Consider the following 24741-nt stretch of genomic DNA (forward strand, 5'->3'; position numbering starts at 1 on the left):
TCATCATATTTTAAATGTTGCACGAGCTTTACGTTTTCAGTCTCACGTGCCAATTACCTTTTGGGGTGAATGTGTTTTGACTGCTTTCTATATTATTAACAGATTACCAACCCCGTTGTTACATTCTAAGTCACCTTATGAGTTGTTATATCACAAATCACCATCACTTAGTCATCTAAAAGTTTTTGGTTGTTTGTGCTATGCTACTGTTGTCCAACATAAACAGAAATTTAATTCCCGAGCTAAACATTGTGTCTTTGTTGGTTATCCTACTGGTCAAAAAGGTTACAAACTTTATGACCTGGAAACAAAACAATTTTTTGTAAGTCGTGATGTCAAATTTTCTGAAACTAACTTTCCATTTAGTCCAGTTACACCAACTTTGACTTTATTGCCACCTCAATCGTCTTCTAGCATAATTGATGATTTGTCTTCTCCTCGTCTTTTATAAAATAGGACCCATCTTCTCAGCCTCAACCCAATGAGAGAGTAGAATCTCATGAACTCATAATTACAGAGGATGTTTCAAACAATCCTACCCAATATGAAATTTTAGCAGATGATAGTCCATCCACTTCAGATGAATCCAACCAACTTGTTCAAAATCCAACATCAAATGACTCTCTTGAACCTATTTCAGTCACTTCGGATGTTGTAGTTCCTTCATCTCCTCTTTTAAGGCAATCTACTCGTCTAAGAAAAACTCCCGAATGGGAAAAACTCCCGAATGGCATAAAGACTACATATTACCAACTCAATCCAATCATTCTTCTACTGTGTCAAGTGCAAAAATAGATACTCGATATCCTCTCTCTCATTTTCTTTCTTACTCTCGTATATCTTCAGCACATTGTACTTTTTTAGCTAACATTACAGGTCACACAGAGCCTGTTTCATATGCTCAGGCTATTCTTGATCCATATTGGCGAGAAGCCATGAATGCAAAATTAGAAGCATCAAAACAAAATAAGACTTGGAGCTTAGTTCTACTCCCTGTTGGTCAGAAACCCATTGGATGTAAATGGATTTATAAAATAAAATACAAAAATGATTGAGCGTTATAAGGCCCGTCTTGTTGCAAAGGGATATACTCAGATTGAGGGAATTGATTATCAAGAAATAAATCATTAAAATCATCACGTCTCAAACTCTAATATACTTATGAGTTGAACTGTAATAATAGGCCAATACTAAATGTACAAAATCTTGTATACGCCACTATGCACCAATCCATGTAACTATATGTACAAAATCTTGTATACGCCACTATGCACCAATGTAAGGGCAGTATGTGTACATACACACACATGGATACCTACAGTGACACCTGCTAATCAATGAGAAGTGTGTCAGTAACTCAGTATAGTCTACCCCTAAAAGGCAATCTCTTGGACAAAGTTCTCCCACCTCAATTGATTCCAAAAGCCAAAGGCCCCTGGACCCACTTGTTTCAACCTCCTTGTTGCCTGACCCCACCATCTGGGCCCAACAAGAATCATCAGACACCACAAGATAATGAAAAAACTTTTCCTACCCATTAACTCTACGCCACGTGTCGCTCGTGGATTCTCTTCCCATTTGGTAGTTGCCTGCTGTTATTTTCCCTCCTTCCCCCTTCATATTTCACACTGCCTCATAAGTCTACAGCATACCTTGCTCAACTCACAACAGAAAATAGAGAGCAATAAGAAGGAAAAGGTTAAGAGAGTCGCAATTAGTTCAATGTTGAAAAAGGAGAATAGTGGGGGTTTTGATGGCAGTAGCAACAACTGGGCAAGGGTGTGTGACAGTTGCCATTCTGCTGCATGTACTGTTTACTGCCGGGCGGATTCCGCCTATTTGTGTGCGGGCTGCGATGCACGCATACATGCAGCAAGTGTCGTGGCTTCTCGTCACGAGCGTGTGTGGGTTTGCGAGGCCTGTGAACGTGCCCCTGCAGCCTTTCTTTGCAAGGCAGATGCTGCTTCACTCTGTGCCTCCTGCGACGCTGACATCCATTCTGCAAACCCCTTGGCACGCCGTCACCACCGTGTCCCAATTATGCCCATTCCAGGTAGCCACCATTTCTTTTTTAACCACAGAACATAAAATTTACTCCTACATGTAAAAAAAATTCAATAAATAAGACTTCTGAACCATAATTTCAAAAATGCAACGCGTTAAATAAGTAGCATGAACTTTAAAAACTGAACCAGCAAACTTAAATTCTGTTTTGTCTCTGATTCCAATTCCCAGGAACCCTTTATGGTCCTCCAGCTGTTGACACTGTTGGCGGTGGTTCTATGATGATTGGTGGAACCACAGGGGAAGGCACGGAGGATGATGGCTTCTTGAGTTTAACTCAAGATGCGGATGATACGACTATAGATGAAGAAGATGAAGATGAAGCAGCTTCATGGTTGTTACTGAATCCACCTGTTAAGAACAACAATAAGAACAACAATGAAAATAACTATGGGATGTTGTTTGGTGAGGAAGTAGTGGATGACTACTTAGATCTTGCGGAGTATGGAGGGGATAATCAATTCAACGATAAGTACAGTGTTAATCAGCAGCAACTACATTACTCTGTTCCTCAAAAGAGTTATGGTGGAGATAGCGTTGTGCCAGTTCAGGACGGACAGCGAAAATCTCTGATTCTTTACCACCAACAGCAACAACAACAACAACAAAAAAGTCATCACCTGAATTTTCAGCTGGGAATGGAGTATGACAATTCTAACACAGGATATGGTTACCCTGCTTCTTTGAGTCACAGTGTGAGTTTTCTTTTGCCTTACGAAGATACTACTCCGTGTAAATTCAATTTTTTAAAACATTCTGTGTTGCTTTTGAATTAATTTTTCCAGCAATTCGTGCTTTTTCAACAGAGGATTTGTCATTTTAGGCGCCCATTTGCTACTATGGTTACCTTTACATGCCTTTAAAGAAGATTCCCTGCTCTTTTCTAAAAGCTTCTTTCCAAAATCAGCAAAGATGTTTCGATTCTTCTTCACTCTTCTTGTCACTGAAATAATAGGAGTATGTAATTAGTAATTCTTGGCAATTTTCCTTTACATTCGAGTTATACATGAACTATAGTACTTAAACTCTCCTATTCAACATATGTAACTGTTCAGCTTTTTAACCCTGTGTTATCAGAATAAATACCAAACAAAATATAACTCTGTTCTAAAGATTCTTTTGATAAAGTTTATCCACAAGGGTGGATATTTTAAAGAATCTTTACCTTTTCCGCTTTTCCATTGGCCTTGTTTTGACACTTTTGATTCAACATAAGGTTACTACATTTATGTTGTTAATCAACGACATCCTGCACAGATGTTGCTCTTGTTTCATGGGCCGATCCTTAGGATAAATCTTATACTCTCGCTAGTCTGTTTTCTTGAACGGACCAAGGAAAATTTTATGGATCTAATTTATATATGTTAATATTAATAAAAAAATTATACTTTAATGTAATTTAAATGTTGCAGCAGGAAATATCCTGCCTTATTTTTCATATTTACTAATTTCACTTTTTATGGACAATTAACTATAATTATCTTTTAAGTGATACATGAATCGGGAAGATGACCACCTATGTTATTGTTATCTGGATGTATCATCAGGTTTCCATTTCGTCGATGGATGTCAGTGTTGTTCCAGAATCTGCATTAAGTGAAACTTCAAACTCCCACCCACGACCTCCAAAAGGAACCATTGATCTGTTCTCAGCAAATCCAATTCAGGTACCTCCCCAGCTTACTCCAACGGACAGAGAAACCAGAGTCCTGAGGTATAGAGAAAAGAAGAAGAATCGCAAATTTGAGAAAACCATAAGGTATGCTTCAAGAAAAGCCTATGCAGAAACAAGGCCAAGAATCAAAGGTCGATTCGCAAAGAGAACAGACGTAGAGGCTGAAGTAGACCAGATGTTCTCCACACAATTAATGGCAGATACCAGTTATGGAATTGTCCCTTCATTCTGAATGCAACCAAGAGAAGATCAGCTACAAGTCCCTAAACCTTAGTATTAATATTGTATCTCTTACATCATTATTGATCTAACTAGGTATTGAATAATGAGAAATGTACTACAGTAGTTCTCCGCAAAGGATTTATTAAATTCTCTTCATTGTTGTATATGTAAAAAGAGTTCTTCCTTGTAGACTGTGTTGCAGTCAATACGTACAATTTTTCTGGGGAAGTAAAAAAAGCCCCTCCGGTGTAGAGGGATTGACCCAACAAGACAAAAAGTACTAGTTCTGCAAGAAGCAAAAAAATTGACTGAAGTATCAGGGGTGTGAAAAACCTTAACCAGAGGTCTCACGTTGATGGAAAACCTTTTAGTACGAAACAGTTACCTCCTTAGTGGACCTACCAGACACATATATAGATACTGGATGCCTAAAAGGAAAAAGAAAAGAGAAAGGAAGAATCGACTGCAGTTAACTTTTTCACATCAAAAACGAACTCAGTGCAGCCACAAGTAACGAGAAAAGCGCTATTACCGACGACCTCTGGATGCTCAGTGGTATGACATTGTGTGCTGGTGCAATATGATTGAAGCTCAGTTTTGCTTTCTGCTTTCCACTGTCATCTTTTTGTTTGAACATACTCTTTAGGAATGACACATAATATTCTTCAATAGCTGCTTTTGGTCCAGATTCTCCTTCAGTATAATGAATGTTCCATCACTGAAGATAAAGAATAAAAGGTCCACTTCTCCAAGGAAAGCACTGATGCAATACTTTTGCAGAAAATGATACTCCATAAGCACCTCATAAGCAAAATACTGCTATGATCATCAAAAGTTTTAGTTGTAATGCCAGAATCAAGGTGCACAATATCCCTAAAACAGCTAAAATACGGCTTGTAATTTGTAATAAGCAAGGAAATAGGTAATTTCCTCAAGAAATAGAAGATGCACTTGGTCAGATTTGGAAAGAAATTAAAGGCGGAATAAGTAAGGGGAAGGACATCAGATAGATGGATAAAACTATGAGTAAGCTGATACAATCTCTAAGACCAATCATCTGTATTTTACCTTCACCTTTATTGAAACTTTAGTGGAAAGTGCATCAAGTCAATCAACTACTAAAGTGATCCTCCTATCTTGGAATCTAAAGTGTTCTATGTTTCATCTATTTTTTAATTGTTTATATGGTATAATAAACTTAAAACACTTGGCAGTAAGAACATTACTGGATTCCACTAGGCTCTAGTTCCTTAAACAAAATGTTGTCGTCAAAAGCAAAAGGGAAGAAAAGTAACCAGGGTATGTTTGGGTTTTAAGAGCAACGTACAACTAAAAAGCACGCGTTAATGAAGGAGATGAAGATGAAGAAGTAGATTTAAAAATAAACACAAACAAGCAATTATATGGACAAAGGAATTGAGAATAAAATTGCAAGAGAAACATAATAAAGACATGTCAATCAAGTTCAAAATCATTTTAAAATTTTTTATTGTGTTGCAAAGCGGCAAAATTTAAGTTTCTAATTCAATTTAATTGATTAATTTTCTATGATAATTATTTTATTGACTATTTTGATCTGCTGTCTCTGACTAACTGTTTTTAATCACAATATTTTTCCATAATGTTTTCTTAACAAGTGATATATCACTTTGCTTTATAATCATTTTTTAGCTTGCCCACTTCAACGTAAAACTTACAGGCATTATAAATTACTTAAAACTTATTAAGAAGCAATTAAATGGCTGTCTTTCTAAGGCACACAACTTACACTGCCTAATCAACACAGAGCACCAAGCCTGCAATGCATCTAGCTTCGAGGTTTATGCATGCCTCATGAGAGCTTTTAACAAACTGCCACATAATCCAACACCACCCTGGTATTAACAAGTTCCTGCAGCTAGTTCCATCGCAGAATCTGCAGAATACTTTTGTTTAACAGAAATCAAAAGGAAAAAGGTGTTTATACAACTGCTTTACAAACAAGCCCCAAAATATGTACCTTCTACATCAAGTAGACATGACTTATTTGGCCCAGTTATTTCTGCACTACTCTATTTACTACCAAAACAGTTTACCAATAAAAAATATCAATAAAGATAATTGCTAATCTCGTCATACTTGTTTGTAGGCTCAAAATTTGATAATCTATCTTTAGCAACCCCTGTGATCTAATTCATTGGATTTCCAATCAAACTAAACAGTGAAGCACAAGACGAGGAGGTATTCCATGGCCTCAACAGTTTAAATAATCAAAAGACAATGTGATCCAATTCATTGTATTTTCACCATCTGTTCTAACCTTGGTGGACAGAGTTACCAGGTACATATTACTGGTGGGAGGTGGCAGGTATCCCATGAAATTAATCGAGATGCGCGCAAGATGGCCCAGACACCAAGGTTATCCAAAAAAAAAAGTCCTTTTATCAGTCTTAAACAGAAGGAAAGCATATAGCACTTTTACCTTTATTAATGTGAAATATTCACTGAAACCATAAGAAGGCAAGTTCCAGCTTATCGAGGAATAAGAGAAAAGTTTAAAGAGGTAAGAACTTTGTGGCTAAGAAATTTTATCCAAGAATGGCTTGGACGCTCACTTTTAGGTCCTTTTTGATCATTGGGTACTTTTAGTATCCAATTCTGCACTGCTATTTGTTGAGCAGAAGAACCTTTATCCACCTCGCAACTCACTAGCAAAGAAAAAGAATACTTATCAATGTGTCACGACAAATATTATTTGGGTCAGTTATTTCTGCACTATTCTATTTACCAAAACAGTTTACCACTAAGAAATACCATCAATAACATAATTGCTGATATCTTCATACTTGTCTGCACGGCTAATAGGTTGCTTATCTATCTTTAGCAATCCATGTGATCCAGTTCACTGGATTTCCAGTCACAGTAAATCATGAAACATAATACGAGGAGGTATTCCATGGTCTCAATAGCATTAGTAATCAAAACGCGTCCTTTTATTAGTCTTGAGCTGATACCAGGTTTTCAACATATGCAATAGATTGAATACGACGCAGAAGGAAAACATATTGCATTTTTACCTTTTTTGATGTGAAGCAGTCATTGAAAAATTAACTTTTTTGATGTGAAGCAGTCATTGAAAAATTAACGTTCCGGCTTATTGAGGAATAAGATGAAAGTGTAAGGAGGTAAAAACTTTGTGGCTAAGGAATTTCATCCAAGATTGCCTTAGACGTTCACTTTTAGGTCCTTTTTGGTAATTGGGTACTTTTAGTATCCAATTCTGCACTGCTATTCGTTGAGTAGAAGAACCTTTAACCACCTCACAACTCACTAGCAAGGAAAAGGAATAATCATCAATGTGTCACGGCCAATATTATTCCCTCCCAGAGAAACGGACAAACAACTTAGATTGTTTGAGTTATTCCTGAGCCTTTCAAGTTGGATCAGGTCCCTCCGATTCCGTGGTTACTTTAGCTATCTATTTCTGCGATGCCATTTGCTGAACATCAGCACTTTTTCCCCAGCTCATAAAAGCCAAGCAATCCACCATGGAGCAATTCTAGTTATTCTAATGCAATAAAATTATTAAAGCAACAAAACAACCGTAAGCGGTTTCCTAATTCAATTTGAAAACATCAAACTGCATTGCTGGTTGATTCCACAACAAAATCCAGATATAGTAATCTTATTTCTTCTGTGAACAACTAATTTCGTGCAAGATTTCTGCTTGAGATTATATCATATATACACACACAAAAAAAAAATGATGTTCAAAATGCTCAACTTAGTGGCTCAGCTAGGATTTCCACTAAGAGGGTTCAAAAGTAAGAAGAAATAAATACACAAGGAAGCCAAGGAATTCAACATCCACTATATATATATAAAAAAATAATTTAACCTTGTATATACAATGTAATTTTTCCACCGAAGGAGCTCGATTCCCTCGCTACTTCCCACCAGCATGGACGTCAAAATTATTCACCCATCAAGATTTAAGAAAATTGGAAAATTTTGTGTAATGGCGTCTCTGCTGGAATTTGAACCTTAGTTCCCAAGGTTGTTATCCCAACTCTTCAACTTAGCTAAAGATAATTTTATTGGTCGCTGTTTAACGTATAAAGTTAAGTTATGACCAAATAATCCCACACATAAGGCTTAAGCAAGAATTCAATAAAAACACCTCATTTTAGATAGTATCAGTTGAGGGTCATAGTTTGCACCTGGAAGATAAACGTGCAAGCCGTTAACGTAGAAGTCTGTCGTCCAGGATAACTGAACCTGCATCGGTGAAATGCAGTACCCCCGGCAAAAGGGACCACTATTCTTAGATATGGTTTAAAAGACAGTAGCACTTTACTTTATACTTTTGTGGATCAAGAGTCTTAAGAAAAAGGGAAAAGAGTAGATTCTATCTCAGCAAGAACATTGGAGTTATCCTGGACCTGCAGTTATGTTCCACAGAAGTAACCAGAGTATGGCTAAGCCTCAAGTTTGAGGTCCCACCTATTCATGGGTACTTTACGTATCTATTTCTTCTCTGACATTTGTTGAGCCTCAGCACTTTTTTGACAGCTCTTAAATGCCAAGCAATCCACCATGGAGCAATTCTTCTGATTCCTATGCTTATAACTTAGTATTTTTGGAGGTAAAGTCCTGAGAAAAAGTGAAAAGAGTAGGTTACACATAAGTCACCTGAGCACAGCTAAGCCTTTTAAGTTTGAGGTCCCTCAGATTCCAATGGAACTTTAGCTATCTATTTCTGCTCTGCCATTTGCTGCGCCTCACCACTTTTTCCATAGTTCATAAATGCCAAGCCATCCACCATGGAGCAATTCTTGTGATTTACTTATAACAAATTATTAACTAAAACAAAACAATTTTCAGTGATTTTCTAATTAAATGTGAAAATATCAAATTTCCTTGCTGGTTGACTACACAGCAATGTCCAGATACAACAATCTTATTGTTGTCAGTGAACAACTAAATTTTGTGCTAGTTTACTAGTCGCAATTGTGCTTTATGTGGTGATGCCAGGCTACGCAACTTGATTAAGTCACCAGGTGCCTGTTATGTCCAACCAGCACAAGTATCAGACATTTTTTTCTACCGAGATTTAGGGAGATGCGAAAAAATCACGTACTGCCACCTCTGTTAGGATTTGTACCTTGGTACCCAAGGTTGTTATTCCAACTCCTCGACAGTAAGGGACACAAGCAAATCAAATTGACTAAAGATGATTTTACCGTCCATTAATTTTCATAATCTGTGAACGAAGGAAGTGCACACATAGGCGTAGGCAAGATTTTAATAAAATGTTTCATCTTAGATTGTATCAGTTGACTGTCGAATGCATTCAGAGGCCAATGCAGACCAATATATTAAAGCATATAGTTAAAAGACAATGTAGAGTTTGTAAACTTCTGTGGGTGAAGAGTCCTACCATAAAGGTGAAAAGAGTAGATTCTACCTCAGCAAGAACATTGAAATTGTGGACCTGTATGTCCCACAGAAGTCACCAGAGCCTTGCTAAGCCTTTCAAGTTTGAGGTCCCTCTTGATCCATGGCACTTTAGTACCTATTTCTTCTCTTCCATTCGATGAATGCCTGAAACTCAGCACTTTTTACACAGCTCATAAATTCCTTAGGACTTTATGTATCTATTTCTGCAATGCTATTTGCTTTACATCATTACTTTTTTGATCTGGTTGACAGCCACACGACAAAGATTCTTTCATGCCATATCATCGATTTTATCCAACAGTAGCATTAAGAGGTAAAATTGACTAAGCATTTCAAATTTATTGTATATGTGTATTTAGTAACAAAATTTTGACAAATCGGTGTCGGATGACACTGCTCTACCTAATATGCATTTGGCCCTTTATATATATCATTTCTAAAAATATGTGTACCCATAGTAAACTTGTATTCTTTATCAAAAGAAAACATATTCAGCATAAGAACTAAATCCTGGAAACCATCACGTATCAAATTCAGGTACACTTATAAGTTAAACCCTAACAGTAGCTGTTAGTAACATATGTTCAAAACAGTAAACCAAAATATACGAAATAATCTGAAAAGCAATTTAATGAAAAATACAGAACTGTAATTATTGAGCCCACAATATTCATGGTGTATACTTAAGGAATTTAGTCCCCTCATTGTACCTGAGGTGTTGGAGTAGTGGTATCTCAAATGCCAATAACTTCATAGAACTTGAAGATGGACATGAACCACACAAAGGCTCAATTTTGTTTGTAAGAAAATAAGTAGAAGTGCAGAAATTCAATGTCCATAACTGGGGCTAGTCCTTTGAATTTATTGCCAACGAAGGGTATTGTTAACAAGTGCTATTGTGCCTTATCGGAAAAGTCACAACCCATTCAATGTGAAAAGATCGTTCATTGTGTATCATTAAGATATTTAATCCCCTCATTGTACCTGAGGTGTTGGAGTAGCGGTATCTCAAATCCCAATAACTTCGTCGAACTTGAAGATAGTCATGAACCACACAAAGGCTCAATTTTGTTTGTCAGAAAATATGTAGAAGTGCAGAAATTCATGTCCATAACTGGGGCTAGTCCTCTGAATTTATTGCCAGCGAAGGGTAGTATGAACAAGTGCTATTGTGCCTTATCGGAAAAATCACAACCTATTCAATGTGAAAAGACAGCTCAAATTGCATTATTTCTCCTTGAGTCTCTTCAGGGAAACACCTCTTCATTTCTCATTCATGCTACAAAAAACCCAACAATAGACCGATACTATTTATATAGAATCTTGTATATGCCATTGTGCAATTTGCACCGATTTAACTTCAATACTTACAGTGACTAGGGGTTGGTATTGTACGTCAGATATCAAATCTGAAATTTTTGATCCCGCAGTTTTTGTATTATGATATTTGGTATATATTTTTAAAGAATGGGTAATTGGTACCGTATTCAGTATTTATGGAAAAATTATTGAAATACCAAATTAAAAAAAAGGGCAATTTGGTGCACTAAAGCTACCACTATGCGCGGTGTCCGGGGAAGGACCCCACCACAAGGGTGTATCGTACGCAGTCTTACCTTACATTTCTGCCAGAGGCTGTTTCCAAGGCTTGAACCCGTGACCTCCTGGTCACATGGAAGCAACTTTACCAGTTACTCCAAGGCTCCCCTTCAATTCATATACATTATTAAAATACTAACAAATATAATCTAGCATTAGTACGTTGTTTGTAAAATGCTACTTCTCTTTCTAAGCCAAGCCGGCCGGTAGAAAGAGTGTTGCTACTAAGCGGTAGAACAAAACGATCTCACTTTCAGCATAGCCAATTCAAAAAAGGCAAGAGCAACTTAACAGACGTTGAAACTTTGAATGACACTCTATCTTAATTGAAATGTACTTTTTATGTAATTCATTAACAAAAAGAAATGATTGTAATTTCTTTTCAATATCTCTACATGTATAAGGTGTTAGTAGATATATTTGAGATGTTTCTTGAAAATCTGAAATCATAATCCTCTTTTATATGAGTATATGTAAGCCGAAGACAAATAAACTGTGATTACCGACTAACACACCGCAACATGCTAAAACCGAACTAAAAAAAATACCAAATGATACCAAATTAATTTGATATGATATTGACATAGTATTTTTAAAACCAAAATTGGGCCGAATTTTTTAATATCATACCATAGTGTGTCAGTGTAGTCTCCCCTTAAAATGCATTCTCTTGGACAAAGCTCTCCCACCTCGATTGATCCAAAGAGCCAAAGGCCCCTGGACCCACTTGTTTCAACCTCCTTGTTGCCTGACCCCACCATCTGGCCTCATCAGAATCACCAGCCACCACAAGATAATGAAACAATTTTTCCTACCCATCAACTCTAAGCCACGTGTCGCTCGTGGATGCTCTTCCCACTTGGTAGTTGCATCTGTTATTTCCCTCCTTCTCCTTCACATATCACAGTGCCCCATAAGTCTACAGCACACCTTCAGTATTTGCAGTACAGCAGAAAATAGAAAGCAATAAGAAAGAAAAAGGTTAAGTCAAAATTAGTTCAATGTTTAAAAAGGAGAATAGTGGGGGTTTTGATGGCAGCAGCAACAACTGGGCAAGGATGTGTGACAGTTGCCATTCTGCTGCATCTACTGTTTACTGTTGGGCAGATTCCGCCTATTTGTGTACGGGCTGTGACGCCGGCATACATGCAGCAAGTCTGGTGGCTTCTCGTCACAAGCGTGTCTGGGTTTGTGAGGCCTTGGAGCATGCTCCTGCAGCCTTTCTTTGCAAGGCAGATGCTGCCTCATTTTGTGCCTCCTGTGACGCTGACATCCAGTCCGCCAACCCCTTGGCGCATCTTCATCACTGTGTCCCAATTATGCCCATTCCAGGTAGCCACCATTTTTTTCACACAGAACATATATACTCCTACATTATAAAAACACCAAAAATTCAATAAATAAGTCTTCTAAACAATAATTTCAAAAGAGTAACATGTTAAATAATAAAAACCTTAAAAATTGAACCCATCAAACTTAAATTTTAAATTTGTCTGTGATTCCAATCTCCAGGAACACTTTCTGGTCCTCCAGCTGTTGACACCGTTGGCGGTGGTTCTATGATGATTGGGGGGACCACAGGGGAATGCACGGAGGATGATGGTTTCTTGAGTTTGACTCAAGATGCAGATGATACAATGATAGATGAAGAAGATGAAGATGAAGCACCTTCATGGTTGTTGCTTAATCTTCCTGTTAAGAACAACAACAAGAACAATGTTAGCAATACCAACAACAATCAAAATAACAACTATGGGATGTTGTTTGGTGGGGAAGTAGTCGATGACTACTTAGATCTTGCGGAATATGGAGGGGACTGTCAATTTAATGATCAGTACAGTGTTAATCAGCAGCAACAACATTACTCTGCTCCTCCGAAGAGTTATGGTGGAGATAGCGTTGTGCCAGTTCAGGACGGACAGCGAAAATCTCTGATTCTTTATCACCAACAGCAACAACAACAACAACAACAAAGTCATCACCTGAATTTTCAGCTGGGAACAGAGTATGACAGATTTAACACTGGATATGGTTATCCTGCTTCTTTGAGTCACAGTGTATGTTTTCTTCACTTTTTATCTATACATCTCAATTCAAGCTATAAGCATTTTCAATTTATGAGTTGTCTTCCTTCTCAAAAAAAATTTATGAGCTGTCTTAGAATCCTCACCTTTTCTGCTTTGCCATTGGCTTTCTTTGGACATACTGATGTTGCTGTCATTTTATGTGCTGATCATCAAGACAAAATCCTGTAGTCTAGTCTGTTTTCTTGAATGGACCAAGGAAATTTTTATGGATCTAAATTTTGATGCCTAATTTTTCAGATTACTGATTTCAGTTTTTATGAACGATCAACTGTAGTTATCTTTTAAGTGATGGTTAATCAGAGCGATGACCCCTTTTGTTTTCTTTACCTTGATGTATTCTCAGGTTTCCAATTCGTCAGTAGATGTCAGTGTTGTCCCAGAATCTGCACTAAGTGAAACTTCAAACTCCCACCCACGAGTTCCAAAAAAGACCATTGACCATTACTCAGGCCCTCCAATTCAGATACCTCCCCAGCTTACTCCAATGGACAGAGAAGCCAGAGTCATAAGGTACAGAGAGAAGAAAAAGAACCGTAAATTCGAGAAAACCATAAGATATGCTTCAAGAAAAGCTTATGCAGAAACAAGACCAAGAATCAAAGGTCGATTCGCAAAGAGAACAGACGTAGAGGCTGAAGTAGACCAGATGTTCTCCACACAATTAATGACAGACAGCAGTTATAGAATCGTCCCTTCATTCTGAATGCAACAAAGAGAAGATAACACAAGTCCCTAAACCTAGTATTGCTATTGTGTCTCTTACATCATTATTGATCCAAGTAGCTATTGAATAATCAGAACAGTAATAAAGTAGTTTTCCAAAGAGAATTTATTAACGTCTCTATTGTTGTATATGCAAAAGAAAGTTCTTCCTTGTAGACCATGTTGCAGTCAATACGTACATTTTTCAGAGGAGAAAGCAAACAAGGACCCCCTCCAGTGTAAAGGGATTGGTCCAACAAGACAAAAAGTACTAGCTCTGCAAGAAACAAAGAATTGACTGCAGTATCAAGGAGTAAGGTTGAAAGGATGAGAAATCACCTTTTGGCAACATTCAGATACAGGATGCCTAAAGGGAAAAAAGGAAAAGAAAAGAAGAATTGACTACATTTAACTTTTCCACATTATAAAGAACTCAATGCAGCCACAAGTTATGGTAAAAGCCCTATTACCAACGACCTTTGGGTGCTCATTGGCTGTATTTGACACAGAGTGCTGGTGCAATATAATTGAAGCTCAGTTCTGCTTTCTGCTTTCCACTGTGGTCATCTTTCATCAATAGCTGCTTTGGGTCCAGGGCCTCTCTCTCAAGTCTCAACTAGTGTTTTTCCCAGATTCTCCTTGTGTACAACGAAATCCCCATCACTGAAGATAACGAATAAAAGGTCCACCCCTCCAACGATAGGAAAGCACTGGTTCAATATTTTTGCCTAAAAATGTCAGTCCATAAGCACCATGTAAGCAAAATACTGCTATGATCATCAAAAATTTTAGTCGTAATGAAGGATGTAGGTACAAGATATCCCAAAAACCGCTAAAATACAGCTATTAAAGAAGAAGCACTTTAGTCAGTTGAGAAAAGAAAATTAAAGGTGATAAAAGGGGAAGGAATTGGGATAGATGGATTAAACTATTCAATTAAGCGAACGAAAATATCTAACACCAATCATCTGTATTTTGCGTTCACCTTTACTGAAACTTAAAAGTGGAAAGTGCATCAAGACAATGAACTACTAAAGTGATCCTCCAAGCTTGAGATCTAAAGTGTTCTTTGCTTCATTAATTATTTATATATGATCAACCAAAAAACATGGCAGTATGAATATTATTAGATGCTGCTCTTGTTCCTGCAACAGAATGGTGTTGTCAAAAGCCAAAGGGAAGAAGTGTCACCCCAGGCTATGATCGGGTTTTAAGTGGAAAGAATGATTAAAAAGCACACATTACTGAAGGAAGATGGAGATGAAGAAATAAAAATAAAATAACCACAAATAAGCCATTATATGGACAAAGGAACTGAGAAAAAAATTGCAAGTGAAACATATATGAAGAATAAAACATTTTGACCAAGTTCAAGATCATTTAAAATCTTTTAGTTCAGTGTAAAGATACAAAATTAAGTTTCTAATTCAATTTTATTGACCAATTGTCCTTGATAAAGTGTTTTATTGACTAACTTTGTCCACTAAGTTTCTAACTCCCTGTTTTTAATCACTAACACTTTTTCCATATTGTTTTATTGACTTTGCTTTATATTTATTCGCTCTTTAACTTCTACCTGTGTGAGCTCGTTCATACTGTCGGTCCCAAGAGCGGATAAAGGAAGGGGGTTTCCTCAACTGGAAACAACTTCTCTACCCTATGCAAGGTAGGCGAAAGGTTGTGTACATCTTACCCTCCCCAAACCCCACTTATGGGATTACACTGGGTTTGTTGTTGTTGCTTCATAATTATTGTTTAGTGTCACCCTCTTTAAAACAAGACTTACATGCCTTATAAATTACTAAAACTTATTAAGAAGCAATTAGTTGACTGTCTTTCTAGGCACACACCTTACCCTTACGCACTGCCTAAGCAGCCAAAGCACCTAGCCTACAATGCATCTAGCTTCGAGGTTTATGCATGCCATATTCGTGCTTTTAACAATTTCTACACAACCCAACATCACCCTTGTATTAACAAGTTACCACAGCTACATAAATTGCTCATCTATCTTTAGCAATCCATATGATCCTGTTCATTGGATTTCCAATCACAGTAAACCGTGAGGCATAGAACGAGGAGGTATTCCATGGCCCCAACAGTATCAGTAATCAAAACACAATATCCTGTTATCAGTGTTGAGCTGATACCAGGGACTCAACATATGCAACTGATTGAACAAGATGCAGAAAATAAAGCATATTGCACTTTTACCTTTTTTGATGTGAAGTAATTGAAAAAGTAACAAGGCAATTTCCAGCTTATCGTGGAATAAAATGAAAGTGGATCTAAGAACTTTGTGGCTAAGAAATTTCATCCAAGAATGGCTTGGACGTCCACTTTTAGGTCCTTTCTGATCATTAAGTACTTTTAGTATCCTATTCTGCGCTGCTATTTGTTGAACAGAGGAACTTTTATCCACCTCACAACCCACTAGCAAAGGAAAAGAATACTCATCAATGTGTCACTACCAATATTATTCACGCCCAGAATAATGGACAAATAACTCAGATTGTTTGAGATATTCGTCATCCAGACAACAGGATATTCAAGGTGCTCTACTATCTTATACTTCCTTTTAAATAATGTCCAATTACTTTTCACGACTTCAACAAAGATGTATCATTTTTCAAGTATCAATTGACTCTCAAAGGACTTGGAGGCTAATCTAAATCAGCATTTAAAAGAATATATTTTTTTAAGAGAAAAATGTAGCACTTTCTACTTTTGTGGAGGTAGAGTCCTGATAAAAAGTGAAAAAAGTAGGTTCCACTTAAGTCACCTGAGCACAGCTAAGCCTTTCAAGTTTTGGTCCCTCAGATTCCGAGGGGACTTTAGCTATCTATTTCTGCTCTGCTATTTGCTGAGCCTCAGCACTTTCTCCACCACTTATAAACGCCATGCAATCCACCATGAAGCAATTCTTGTGATTCTATGGTTATAACATTACTAGTTTTTGGGCACGTTTGTTGCGCGTGAATCTCATATCAATGAGAACTAATCTTTTCAAAACTAACAAATTTTATTAATATATAAAAGATGTGTTTCATTATAAATGAAGCCTTAAGAAGGAGAACACTATTGGTTTTAAGCCCATCATTTTTGTGAGAGGATCAAACGATCTACAGTTTCGTACTCAAAATAAAAAGGAAAACGCATCTTTAAGGTTTAAGTTCTTTCATTACTTTTGTTAAACAAAATTCCATACTTGGTATAAATTTATTTCAGCTAGCAAATTTTACTCTTTTAAATATATCTAAGTTATTTCAATTCCCTAAAATGATATCCCCTGCAAATTTATTTGCATCAGAACTTTTAATTAACTTAAGGGAATATTTAGTGAAAATTAACAAAAATATTTTCATAATAGTGTTCCTATGTTCTATAGGCACATCCATCTTTGGAGTTGGAGAAAATGTTGAAACTGGATTTCTTAAACTTTTAAGATGAGAATGTAAGAAAAGTGAATTAGAGGTAAGAGACTTGAGTAAAGGAGACCAATTTCTGTACTAAACTAATCTTATAAAAACTCTTTTCCTACACATTTCTATTTCGAGTCTTTGTTAGACTTATTTAGGGCAAAAGATCTATTAAAAAATCATTGAGCCTTTTTATAGTAATATCTCTTCATATCTCATTTGCTTTTCTTCTTTTATTACTCACAGTAAATATCGTACTAATAAACTATTGTATGCATGTAAAAAAAAAGCACATATATTATTCCGCATTTGAGTTCATACATTGAGGAAATGGAAGAGTTAACTCAGCAGCCTTAATCACAGATGTGAATATTTTTTTCCTTTTTGTTTACATACCATGAATGTGCGGTAACTTTTATCAGCTACTTACATTGTATATTTACATTTTTGTACAATAATGTTAAGAAAATAGCGTTTGACGTAAGGGTAGAAAAAGCCATTCAACATTTGATGGACATTCTAGTTTTTCAGTTTTTCTTTTTGGCTGTTCCCACTTTTAGTATAGTATGATTAAAGAAACGAAACATTTTTCAGTGATTTTCTAATTAAATGTGAAAATAACAAACTTCATTACTTGTTGATTACACAAATATGTCCAGACACCCACATGATGATGCCAGACTGCTTAGCTTGATTAAGCCACCAGGTACCGACTACCTCCGATCAATACAAGTATCGAATAATTCTGTCCACTGAAAATTAGGCAAATGCGAAAAATTTTAGCAGTGTCACCTTTATTGGGATTTGCACCTTGGTGTCCAAGGTTGTTATTCTAACTCCTTGACTGCTAAGGAACACAAGCAAATCATATTGACTAGAGATAATTTTACTGGTCATTATTTTTCATAAACTGTGAATGAAAGAAGTACACACATTGGCGCAGGCAAGATTTCAACAAAGAATGCATTTGGAGGCTAATCCAGATCAATAATTTAAAGCATATAGTTTAAAAGACAATGTAGAGATTTCTAAATTTTGTGGATGAAAAGGCCTACCATAAAGGTGAAAAGAGAAGATTCTATCTTAGCAAGAACATTGAAGCTGTGGACCAGTGGATTCTCTTCCCACGTGGTAGTTGCATACTGTTATTTTCCCTCCTTCACATTTCATAGTGCCCCATAAGTTTACAGCATACCTGCTCAAATCCGGTACTCAAAGTACAACAGAAAATAGAGAACAAGAAGAAAAAGAAACAAATCAAAACTAGTTCAATGTTGAAAAAGGAGAAAAGTGGAGGTTTTGATGGCAGCAGCAACAACTAGGCAAGGATGTGTGACAGTTGCCACTTTGCTGCATGTACCGTTTACTGCCAGGCAGATTCCGCCTATTTGTGTGTGGGCTGTGACGCCCGCATACATGCAGCAGGTCTGGAGGCTTCTCGTCACGAGCGAGTGTGGGTTTGCGAGGCCTGCGAGTGTGCTCCAGCAGCCTTTCTTTGCAAGGCGGATGCTGCCTCACTCTGTGCCTCCTGCGACGCTGACATCCATTCTGCCAACCCCTTGGCACGCCGTCACCACCGTGTCCCGATTATGCCCATTCCAGGTAGCCACCATTTGTATTTACAAGAGAACATAAATTAGTCCTACATGTACAAAAAACTAACAATTGTTTCAATAAATGTCTTCTGAACCATAATTTCAAAAATGTAAAGTAGCAAGAACCTTAAAGATTGAATCATCAAAATCAAATTCTAAAATTCGTCTCGCTTCCAATTTCCAGGAACCCTTTATGGTCCTCCAGCTGTTGACATCGTTGGTGATGATTCAATGATAATTGGTGAGCCCAGAGGGGACAGCACGGAGAATTATGGGTTCTTGCGTTTGACTAAAGATGAAGATGATATGACTATAGATGAAGAAGATGAAGATGAAGCAGCTTCATGGTTGTTGCTGAATCCTCCTGTTACAAACAACAATAAGAACAATGTTAACAATAACATCAACAATCAAAATAACAACTGTAGGATGTTGTTTGGTGGGGAAGTAGTGGATGACTACTTGGATCTTGCTGAGTATGGCGGGGATAATCAATTTAACGATCAGTACAGTGTTAATCAGCAGCAGCAACTTTACTCAGTTCCTCAGAAGAGTTATGGTGGAGATAGCGTTGTGCCAGTTCAGGATGGACAGGGAAAATCTCTGATTATCTACCACCAACAGCAACAACAACAAAGTCACCACCTAAATTTTCAGCTAGGAGTGGAGTATGACAACTCTAACACTGGATATGGTTACCCTGCTTCTATGAGTCACAGTGTAAGTTTTATCATCTGTATCCATATATCTCACTTCAGGCAACATGCACTTTAACTAAATTCATGGACCAAGGAAATTTTTGGTATCTAAATTTTTATGCCTCACTTTTCAGATTACTGATTTCACTTTTTATGGGCGATTAACTGTAGTTATCTTTTAACTGATGGTTTATCGGAGCAATGACCACTTCTGTTTTCTTTATCTTGATGTATTCTCAGGTTTCCATTTCGTCGATGGATGTAAGTGTTGTCCCAGAATCTGCACTAAGTGAAAATTCAAACTCCCACCCACGACCTCCAAAAGAGTCCATTGACCTTTACTCAGGCCATCCAATTCAGATACCTCCCCATCTTGCTCAAATGGACAGAGAAGCCAGAGTCCTAAGGTACAAAGAGAAGAAGAAGAACCGTAAATTCGAGAAAACCATAAGGTATGCTTCAAGAAAAGTCTATGCAGAAACAAGGCCAAGAATCAAAGGCCGGTTTGCAAGAAGAACAGACATAGAGGCTGAAGTATACCAGATGCTCTCCACACAATTAATGACAGATAGCAGTTATGGAATTGTCCCTTCATAACAATGAAAAGATCAACTACAAGTCCTTAAACCTAGTATTACTACTGTATCTTACATCATTATCAATCGAACTAGCTATTGAATAATGAGAATGTACTAAAGTAGTTTTCCACAGAGGAGATGTTAAATTCTCTGCATTGTTGTATATGTAAAAAAGGAGTTCTTCCTTGTAGACTACATTGCACTCAATACATACAATTTTCCTGAGGAAAAAGAAAACAAAAAGACCATCGGTGTAAAGGGATTGACCACAAGACAAAAGTAGTAGTTTTGCAAGAAGCTAAAAATTGACTGCAATATCAAGGAGCATGGTGAAATGAATGAGAAATCTGCATCCTTAACCAAAGGTCTGGCGGGCTAATTGAAACCTTTTGGTACGGAGTGTTCGCCTTCTTAGTGGACCTATCCGACAAAAATATAGATACTAGATACCTAAAGGGAAAAAGAAAAAAGAAAAGAAGAATTGACTGCAGTTAACCTTTTCACATTAAAAAAGAACTCAATGCAGCCACAAGTAATGGGAAATGCACTAGTACCAACGACCACTGGATGCTCAGTGGCTGTATATAACAACATGTCACAACAACAACAACAACAACAAACCCAGTGTATTCCCACCTAGTGGGGTCTGGGGGGGTTAAGATGTACGCAGTCCATACCTCTACCTCTGATGAAGTAGAAAGGCTGTTTCCGATAGACCCCCGGCACAAGGCACGTGATACCACACAAACACATAGTAAAGCACAGAAGCAGATTACATAACATAAATACGGCACCCATAAGTAATATAAAACAGAGGAAAGCAGAGGAAAGCACACAGATCCGTAATAAAACATGGAACACGGAATCATAACAACATGTGCTGGTGCAATATAATTGAAGCTCAATTTTGCTTTCTGCTTTCCACTGTGGTCATCTTTTTGTTGGAACATACTCTTTTTGAATGACACATAATGTTCATCAATAGCTGCTTTTGGTTCAGGGCCTCTCTCTCAACTAGTATTTGTACCAGATTCTCCTTCAGTACAATGAATGTCCCATCACTGAAGATAAGGAATAAAAGGTCCACTTCTCCAATAAAAGGAAAGCAGTGATTCAATATTTTTGCAGAAAATGGTACTGCATAAGCACCTTGTAAAGAAGAGTTAAAAAAATATATGCTAGTGAAGAAAGATGGAGACGAAGAAATTGAAAAAAAAAAAAAGTGCAGGAAGATGGAGATAAAGAAAAAAAAAACAATAAACACACACAAGCAGTTATGTGGACAAAAGGATTGAAAAAATAATTGCAACTGAAACATACAAAACATGTCAATCAAGCTGAAAAACATTTTAAATTTTTTATTCTATTGCACAAATGCATATTTAAGTTTCAATTTCATTGACTAATTGTCTTTGTTCTAATTTTCTAACACCATGTTTTCACTTGCTAACATATTTTCTATAAATGTTTTCTTAACAAGTGATATATGACATTGCTTCATAATTATTGATTAGTGTCGTCCTCTTCAAGAAAGAACTTACAGGCCTTATAAATTACTTAAACTTTTTAAGAAGCAATTAGTTGGCCGTGTTTTTCTAGGCACACACCTACACTTAGGCACTGCCTGAACAACGAAAAGCACATAGCCTGTGATGCATCTAGCCAAGAGATTTATGCATGCCTCATGAGCACATTTAACAAATTGCTACATAATCCGAAATCACCCTGGTATAAACAAGTTCTAGCGCAGCTAGTTCAATTGCAGAATACTTTTGTTTAAAAGAAATCAAAACAGAAAAAAGTATTAATACAGATGCTTTACAAACAAGCCCCATAAAGATGACAGACATGACTCGGGGTTGCTTTAATAGATTCTCAGCCATTATTTGGCTCAGTTATTTCTGCACTAATCTATTTACTACCGAAACAGTTTACCACTAAGAAATATCAATAAAGATATTTGCTGATCTCTTCATACTTGTTTGCAGGCTAACAAATTGCTAATCTATCTTTAGCAGTCCATGTGATTCAGTTCATTCAGCTTCCAGTTACAGTAAACCGTGAAGCATAAGACAAGCAGGTATTCCATGGCCTCAACAGGTAATAAAAGAGAATGTCCTTTTATCAGTCTTAGCTGATATCAGGTTTTCAACATATGCAACTGATTGAACAAGACACAGAAGGAAGGAATATTGCCCTTTTACCGTTTTTGATGTGAAGTAATCATTGAAAAAGTAACAAGGAATGTTCCAGCTTATTGAGGAATAAGATGAAAGTATAAGGAGGTAAGAACTTTGTGGCTAAAACTTTCATTTAAAAATGGCTTGGACATTCACTTTTGGGTCCATTTTGATCACTGGGTACTTTTAGTATCCAATTCTGCACTGCTATTCGCTGAACAAAGAACCTTTATCCACCTCAAAACTCACTAGCAAAGAAAAAGAATACTCATGAATGTGTCACGGCCAATATTTTCCCGGCCAGAGTAACAGACAAACAACTCAGATTGTTTGAAATATTCCTGATCCAGATAGTTGATATAATTTGATTAACAACAGTTCAAGGTGTTCTACTGTTTTATACATCCTTTTAAATCATGTCCAATTGCTTTTCAGGACTTCAACAAAGATGTCTCATTTTAAAAAGTATCAGTTGACTATCAAAGGACCTGGAGGTTAATCTAAACCAGCATTTAAAAGCAAATAGTTTATAAGCAATGTAGTACTTTTTGCTTTTGTGGAGGTAGAGTCCTGAGAAAAAGTGAAAAGAGTGGGTTCCAGTTAAGTCACCTGAGCACAGCTAAGCGTTCAAGTTTGAGGTCCCTCAGATTCCAATGGAACTTTAGCTATCTATTTCTGCTCTGCCATTTGTCTGAACATCAGCACTTTTTCTGCAGCTCATAAAAGCCATGCAATCCACTGTAGAGCAATTTTAATGATTCCAGCACAGTAAAATCATTAAAGAAACAAAATAACCTTTAGTAATTTCCTAATTCAATGTGAAAATATCAAACTGCTTGCTGATTCATTTGACAACAAAACTGTTTGCTGATTCATTTGACAACAAAATATCAAACTGTTTACTAATTTCATGTAAGTTTGCTGCTTATATCGCATATGCTGTCACAAGGTGGAGTCCAAAATGCTTGACTCCCATCAGCACAGGTGTCAAATTGTTCTGCCCACCAAGCTTTAGGCAAGTGAAAGAATTCATGCAATGTCGTCTCTACTGGAATTTGAAACCTTACCAAAGTTGATATCCCAACTCTTCAACTTTTAGGAAGAAAAGAAAACCAAATTACCTAAAGATAATTTTACTGGTCATTGTTTTACATATTATGTGAAGTTGTGAACCAAAGAAACCCACACGTAAGGCATAGGCAAGACTTCAAAAAAAAAAAAACCTCATTTTAGATTGTATCAGCAGAGGGTCAAAATGTGCACCGGAGGATAATCCTAAACAATATTCTAAAGAGAAGGTTTAAATGAAAATATAGCACCTTATACTTTTGTAGATTCTATCTCAGCAAGAACACTGAAGTTGTCATGGACCTATTATGTTCCACAGAAGTAAGCCAGAGCATGGCTAAGCCCTTTCAAGTTTGAGGTCCCTCCTATTCCATCAGTACTTTACGTATCGAACTCTGCTCTGCCTTGATTCAGCACTTTTTCACAACTCAAATGCCAAGCAATCCACCATGGGGCAATTCTTTTGATTCCTATGGTTAAAAAATTATTAAAGAAACAAAACAATTTCCAGTGATTTTCTAATTAAATGTGAAAATATCAAACTTCATTGCTGGTTGATTACACAACAAAGCCAGATACATCAATCTTATTATTATCTGTGAACAACTCATTTTGTGCAAGTTCGTTAGTCGATATCTTACACATATACACATGGTATCCAGGCTCGTAAGCTTGATTAAGTCACCAGGTACATGTTACCTCCAACCACTACAAGTATAAGATAATTTTGTCCACCAAGATTTAGGCAAATGCGAAAAATTCTCGCAGTGTTACCTCTGTTGGGATTTGTACCTTGGTACCCAAGGCTTTTATGTCAACTCCTTGACTGCTAGGAGACACAGGAAAATCATGTTGAAAGGATAATTTTACTGGTTTTTACTTTTCATAATCTGTCAATGAAAGAAGCACATACATAAGCGTAGGTAAGATTTCAACAAAAATTTCTCATTTTAAATGGTGTCAGTTGACTGTCAAAGTTTGCATTCGGAGGCTAATCCAGACCAATATTTTAAAGCATATATAGGCAAACCTTGCTATAGTGGCAGCATTTGCTTGAGCATTCCGTGGATGCTATAGAGAGGTGCTATTATATATGTATACTGATATTTGACGTTTAGACCTCATTTAACTGTTATGAACAAAAGTACGCAAAAAGCTAGTTTAATGATTTTGTGAACCAAGAAGAAGGAATGTATTTACTAACCAATTTAACCAAACAAATAGAAAGAGTATGATTGTAAAAAAGGCAAACACCAGTAGTCTTTCCTCATAAAGTTATGAACATAACTAATGGACACCATTTAAATATAATTTTTTTTCTTAAAATATTTGCACTTTAAATTTACTCACCTCTGAGGTAGTGGTATGGACTGCGTACACTTACCTTCCCCAGACCCCACTTTGTGGGAGCTTAG

The 24741-nt window shown here is 36.9% G+C and overlaps 2 protein-coding genes and 2 long non-coding RNA genes across 8 annotated transcripts; 2 read left to right on the forward strand and 2 right to left on the reverse strand.

Annotated features, from left to right (window-relative positions):
- Positions 1-1352: 1352 nt before the first annotated feature.
- Positions 1353-20320, forward strand: LOC107860380 (zinc finger protein CONSTANS-LIKE 2). 3 transcript variants are annotated; one of them, XM_047407437.1, is made up of 3 exons: positions 1353-2053; positions 18987-19522; positions 19741-20320. In XM_047407437.1, exons 1-3 carry the CDS (start codon positions 1516-1518, stop codon positions 20095-20097), a joined length of 1431 nt encoding a protein of 476 aa, XP_047263393.1. In that variant the 5' UTR covers positions 1353-1515; the 3' UTR covers positions 20098-20320. The 3 variants fall into 3 exon arrangements, with proteins under 3 accessions (XP_047263393.1, XP_016561206.2, XP_016561207.2); XM_016705720.2 differs by lacking the exons at positions 18987-19522; positions 19741-20320 and adding exons at positions 2236-2759; positions 3612-4150 and having other exon boundaries at positions 1396-2053; XM_016705721.2 differs by lacking the exon at positions 1353-2053 and adding an exon at positions 18415-18809.
- On the reverse strand, positions 4292-12586 carry LOC124896101. Its single transcript, XR_007052547.1, has 3 exons — positions 12453-12586; positions 5730-12368; positions 4292-4777 (listed from the first exon to the last, which is right to left on the reverse strand). It is a non-coding gene; the product is annotated as an uncharacterized LOC124896101 (long non-coding RNA).
- Positions 12001-13963, forward strand: LOC107860382 (zinc finger protein CONSTANS-LIKE 2-like). Its single transcript, XM_016705722.2, has 3 exons — positions 12001-12331; positions 12512-13056; positions 13430-13963. Exons 1-3 carry the CDS (start codon positions 12001-12003, stop codon positions 13787-13789), a joined length of 1236 nt encoding a protein of 411 aa, XP_016561208.2. The 3' UTR covers positions 13790-13963.
- On the reverse strand, positions 14108-24741 carry LOC107860385. Of its 3 annotated transcripts, XR_007052545.1 has the most exons (6): positions 24357-24741; positions 24101-24216; positions 23578-23796; positions 22868-22996; positions 18263-19166; positions 14108-14516 (listed from the first exon to the last, which is right to left on the reverse strand). It is a non-coding gene; the product is annotated as an uncharacterized LOC107860385 (long non-coding RNA). The 3 variants fall into 3 exon arrangements; XR_007052546.1 differs by having other exon boundaries at positions 18263-18849; positions 18929-19166; positions 22868-24216; XR_001671522.2 differs by having other exon boundaries at positions 18263-18849; positions 18929-19166; positions 22868-23796; positions 24101-24741.

This window comes from Capsicum annuum, chromosome 2 (genome assembly GCF_002878395.1).
Source record: "Capsicum annuum cultivar UCD-10X-F1 chromosome 2, UCD10Xv1.1, whole genome shotgun sequence".
In the NCBI taxonomy this organism is placed as follows: domain Eukaryota; kingdom Viridiplantae; phylum Streptophyta; class Magnoliopsida; order Solanales; family Solanaceae; genus Capsicum; species Capsicum annuum.